The 5,912-nt window shown below is 34.7% G+C and overlaps 1 protein-coding gene across 1 annotated transcript; it reads left to right on the top strand.

Moving 5' to 3' along the window:
- The first annotated feature begins 408 nt into the window (after positions 1–408).
- LOC149254188 (putative WRKY transcription factor 43) lies at positions 409–952 on the top strand. Its single transcript, XM_089454716.1, has 2 exons — positions 409–584; positions 730–952. The coding sequence occupies exons 1-2, from the start codon at positions 409–411 to the stop codon at positions 950–952; spliced, it is 399 nt and encodes a 132-aa protein (XP_089310842.1).
- The last annotated feature ends 4,960 nt before the right edge of the window (positions 953–5,912 follow it).

Below are 5,912 nucleotides of genomic sequence, written 5' to 3'. Positions count from 1 at the left end.
AAACCACTGAAACACCAAACCTAATTTAATTACAAATCAAAGTTTGAAAATATTTTAACATTTAGTTTCTCAGATTCCAAATTATTCCCAGAAGAAGGCTGAGCGCATAACACACAAATAATGCTGAGCATGACACAAATAGCTAATAAGTAATGGACAGAAATATTGACAACTGTGGATTTCAATAAAATAATTCCAAATTGCATGGAATCTTGTGTTATTCAATAGCACCCTTTCGGCCTCGGAAGGGGCAGCATCAGAGAGTAGGCTATGATGGCACATGATCCACTGGTTTCTACTTGATTTAAATACACCATGTTCTTGCTTTTGAGCTGTAGACTTCTCCCGGTGACTGTTCTTGAGAGTCAGAATCTTGATAAATATTCCCGTTCTCTGCATACCGAATTGATGGATGCAGCCAATACATGCAAGAGTTCCACAGGAGGACCAGATAGTGCAGATCCAGTTGGAGAGAAGGAGAGAATTATATGCTTGAGAACAAAGAGCGATGAGGACTTTCTTGACGATGGGTACAAATGGAAGAAATATGGTCAGAAACACATAAAAAATAGAACTCATCCGAGGTATTCAGTCACGGGAGTAGCATTATATTATATATATAGCCTATTGTGTATATATATTATGATTAGTGCTGCATTAAAATTTTTAACCAGCCTAGGATGTTCATGTCGATTGAATTGATTTATGGAATGGTGGATCAATTAACAGATATTATTTCAGATGCCAAGCCAATGGATGCCCGGTGAAGAAGCAGATAGAGCGCTGCTCTGATGATCCTGAATACGTTCTGACAACCTATAATGGAATTCATACCCATTCTGTCGCTGATGAACACTTCTCTGTTATTTTTTCTTCCTCAGCGATTCAGACGAATGTATTCGACCTGCGCTATCAAGTGTTCGCCCTGCAGGGTTTTAGTCCGCGTAGATGAGACTGCACAAGAAACTGAAGCAACTTCAGATTCTAATTCAATCTAGCTTTACATGAGGTTAATCTAAAGTAAGGAAAATTCTTCAAACAATTTAGGCTTTTGTTAGGTTTGCTCAAGTTTGTATTATTAGTATCATCTGAAGCAATGTGATGCAGATTACCTTCAACTCATACATTGGGATTTTAACGATGATTGGTTATTTATTTTTAGTGTGCATATATGTAAATAAAAATTATTATTGGTTTTACATGTTGACTTTGAATGAGTACATATGGTATTTCACTATTTAGAATAGGTGTAGTTTAATTTATACAAGAAATAAATTTTTCACGATATTTTTTTTCTGGTTAATTTTAATCAAAATGAGACATTTAAAAAAAAAATTTGAGTTTAAATTGTTTAATCTGCATAATTCAAGTGACTCAGAGGGTTTTCATGGTGTTGAATCCATTAATGTATTCAAAAATGTATTTTAAATAACAAAAAAATCTTGAAATTGTATTGCCGGATTTTGATGAATTCCAGTGAAGAAGGCTATTTCGTCTATAAGTTAGACTCCTCCTTTAGAATATATACAATTTCATAATTGGAAAAATTAGAATCTATAGTGGTGAAACATACTTATGGACTAGCATGCCCATACTATGGAAAAATTAGAATCCATAGTGGCTTATTGGAATCATAATTTTGAGTTGTGAAATGGGCCAATCCAAGTGCCCAATAGGTTTTAAATAACAAATAATCAAGATTTGATAAAATATTATATGATCAAATTTATAATAATTAGATTGAACCATATCCTAATTATCATGGCATTGAATGATTAACATTCAAAAATATTGTTTTTAACCATTTTATAAGGGTTTTTAACAAGTTATTACTAGCATTTGCACCACATGTTGCAAAGGAAACGCCGTAAGGCAATGATATAAAAAACAATAGCATAGAAGAAAGAAGTCAAAATTTTATGCAAATGACATAAGAAACAACAACATAGAAGAAAGAAGTCAAATTTTTATGCAATTTTGTTTCTTTACCGGTGTTTATTTTTTATCATCAACAAATGGCTAGATCATCTATTCATATTACCAAGAACCTTCACGTTTGAGGGCGTTGCCACAATGCCACAAAGCTCATTCTGATGATCACCGGGAAGGGAATTGTTGTGAGAGATGCAAATTGTTTCCATTGTTTCTCGAATGGACTCTGTTCTTGCACTGATTATTGTAATGCTAATTGCAAATCGTCTCATAAAAAATAGTGTGACTGCAAGCATAAGCAATTACTTGCCTTTTGTGACAAGCATATGTTTGATAGAGAAAAATGGAAAAATGCAAAAGCAGAGGGGATTAGTAAAATATTTGATGTCTAATCTAGGGTGCATACATAGCATCGGTGTAATCTAGGGTGCATACATAGCAAAAACATACCTGGATAGTTAGTGACATTTTCATAAGACAGATTGAATTTCTACCTGATTCATTTCTTCATATCGGCCATAATTTTACAAAAAATGTCGAATAGGGGTTACATTGAGTATAGTATTGCTAGAAATTTGCATAATGCAGTGTTGTTGGGTGGTATGCCAATGGTGACACGTCATGTGATCATATTTCATTGATATAGATGGTATTTCGAGCATAATTATTTAAGGTTACGTGTAGAAGATTTCAAGAGAAGATATGCATGGCAGGTTCTAACTGCCCTGACATAGTTCACCCAAAAGATACAAAATTTATCTGACAAACTGATTTATCTTGGACAATGTGATTGTTACATGAGAAGGCGTGCATTGGGCTTAAGATTGTAAAATATCTCATAACCTTTTCCAATATAGTATAAATCAAGGCCAAGGAACACTAATGTAGGGAATGATAAACATGCGTAGAAGCTAGGACATTCATAACATAGTAAGAAGAGCATTCCCTATGGGGTCCTCTAGGTCAAACCCATTTCTAATTACATGGCCATGCACTTCGTTTCCTTGCTGCGGAGCTTCTGGGCCAGCACACGCACCAAGTACACTGGAAAAGGTAACATGATCCGCCTCTATAGCTGTCCATTGCATCCAGCCATAAAGCCTTAATGCCTCCTGACAATACCCATTTTTAGTATATCCAACAATCATAGTATTCCATGACACCACATCCCGTTCAGGCATTTTGTCAAACACTGTCCATGCATCTGCTACATATCAATATTGACTTGTTCGACTTACTCAAAACTAGTCACTGAAGCTGATCATATAGTGCAAGAACTCCAGCTCTTACTACTCTTAACATAATATTAGCTGTTACTCCTCTGAAGAGGGCATGGATGCCCTCTTGGCGCACAATCTGTTGAAAAGCATGGACGGTGTTGCTATAACTTGTTTCTAGAAAAACAGCTTGACAGAAAATTTTATGTGAGATCCATCATAGTTGCTAGAAGTAACATCACAAGCTCAGAACATGAGCAAGAATGTAGATTTTATGTCATATTTCTTACTTGTATAATGTCTTCAGCATGTCGTGTATAAGACAAAGAAAGAAAGTCAATGTTGTTGCGAACTCCCCAAGATGCAATAACCTTCAAAGTACAAACAACAGAAATAAATCAAATTACAAACCTTGTCATAATCAAATCACATGATGCACAATAAACTTTAGCACAAAAATAGACTAGTGCCCTGCAATTTGTAAGGTTACATTTATTTCATGAGATCAAAGCTTGAACTATCTAATATTTGAAGAGCGAGGGTTACCACAATTAGCAAATGCACAAATTAATTTATTTGACACTTTGATTTCATGTTAGTTACAGACTGCATGCTTTCAGTTTATAAGGTTTAACCTAAGGTCCTTGATGGATGCCAATACTGTCTTCTGACATTGCTTGATGAACATTTAACAAAGGATGAGAACAATGATGTAATTGAAATTCAAAGATTATGAATAAATAAGGAAGACCTTTATATAAGGGAAATTAACTCAATATGTTCATTTTAAAGATATGCTATCACCAATATTAATATTCATTAGGTTGGGGACAGATAGAAAATTAGCATTAGGTTTCTAACATCCAAATGGTCTCACCATTGTTTGAATTAAGCACTCCTAGTGATAAAAATAGTGAAAATATGTTAAAAATTGGATTCTATAAGCTTCTAGAGGGCATTATGTTGTCAAAGATTGCCCAAGGTGAGAATTAATCAAGTGTCGGATACCCAAAAAATCAGCCATTGGATTTAGTAAACTACAAGTAAAGCCTGTTCAATGTGTAAGATCGAATTTACCATAATGAGCATAGACAAAATAACTAGTGGACAGGTAGTCAAACAAACTATGTGCTTCTAAAGGCATTATGTCGTCAAATATTGCAGATGCCCCAAGGTGAGAATTAAACAGGTGGATGATACTAGAATGTGAATGTGTAACATCAAAGTTCCAAATGGCTAGTTTATAAAGAGAAAATTAGTAAGAAAGGAGCAGGGTAATCTTATATAATTTCATTGGCTTCACATTTGAACATTTTGTTGTTCTGAACCATGATACCCTAAATTCATATATTAATTCAATGGATTTCATTAAACAATGCCCTATCCTTGAAGCAAAGTAATAGAAGAGTACTGCCATTTCTATGGAAACTGTATATGTTCTGATCCTTCTTTCTTGATAAGTTAATGTCGGATATATGATCTGATGGCTATTTATTTCTGTGAATGCTGTCACAATTTGCTTCTGATATTTTTTCCAGTTGATAGACAACTTTCAAGACTTTTGCTGACTGCAAAACACAATTTCATGAACAACACACAACCAAACAAAGGAAAGCAAACTGTGTGAATGGCAAATAATGCCAAAGGGAAAAGAATAATCTCTGAAATCAGTGAGAATCTATGCCCATGCAACCTATAAGATTTGTACGTGCTTAATATTGGCATAAATTCTACACCAATTGGGCTTCACATAGACCATTTTTCTCAACCCATATTTAGGTAACTCTTACATTTCCGAAATCTTCATTGATGACTCTTCCCTGGCCAGTATTCATTAATATCTGACTTGAAAACCTAGAAAAAAACAGTGAATTTTGACCCATCAACTGCAACAAAAAACTAAACCATTCGACATTACCCAATTGCAGTTCTATGTGCTAAAAATGAAATTGCAGCATTAAAACAATTCCAGTCAGTCATGACCATGGACCCTCTGTCTAAAAGAATTATAACTATATTGGCAACTAACACAGTAATATCCATGCTTGCAATTACTTACGTGCTTATCTGTATCACTCAGTGTCGGAAGATCAATATGAACTTGAGTGGCATGCATTCTAAACAATGGACCAACAAGAGTTGCATTGTTTTTGACACAACACACTATATCTTGATCCTTAATCTCTGCAACCTGCAATCAGATCAATTAGCAGATATTTAACACTGGAACTCTATCTATATCAAGATAAGATGTGCAAATGTTCCTTTGCTAGGATATTCACAAAAACAATGTCAGAAGAGCATAGTTATTTAAGGCTGCGTGTAGAAGATTTCAAGAGAAGCTATGCATGGTAGATTCTATCTGCCCTAACATAATTCACCCAAAAGATACAAAATTTATCTGACAAACTGATTTATCTTAGACAATGTGATTGTTATATGAGAAGGCATGCATTGGGCTTAAGATTGTAAAATATCTTATAACCTTTTCCAACTCAGTCTGACCATATCCCTTTACAAGATTAGTCCATGACACCACATCTCTTTCAGGCATTCTATCAAATAATTGTTGTGCTGCAGAATTGTGCACAAAAGTGCACAACTTCTTATGAATTCTAAGAATGATGTTAAAATTGAAACAAGGCAGGGTGCAACCATTTGGTTTCCATCTCTGTTACAAGTATTCCATGTCAGAGCAGCTATCCATTGAATATATGATAGGTCTTGTCTCTGTATAGAGGCCCTTTTGGGCCATGATCCATT

The sequence above is a fragment of the Pinus tabuliformis genome, chromosome 7 (assembly GCF_031772625.1).
Source record: "Pinus tabuliformis cultivar Carrire ecotype Pingquan chromosome 7, CPIR1, whole genome shotgun sequence".
Lineage (NCBI taxonomy): Eukaryota > Viridiplantae > Streptophyta > Pinopsida > Pinales > Pinaceae > Pinus > Pinus tabuliformis.
The sequence above is the reverse complement of the archived record's forward strand: the minus strand, read 5'-3'. Positions and strand labels throughout refer to the sequence as shown.

Coding starts and splice junctions, on each gene's coding strand:
- LOC149254188 (XM_089454716.1), top strand. CDS start 409: ATGGATGCAGCCAATACATGCAAGAGTTCCACAGGAGGACCAGATAGT. Junction 585..729: donor AAAAATAGAACTCATCCGAG/GTATTCAGTCAC, acceptor ATCAATTAACAG/ATATTATTTCAGATGCCAAG.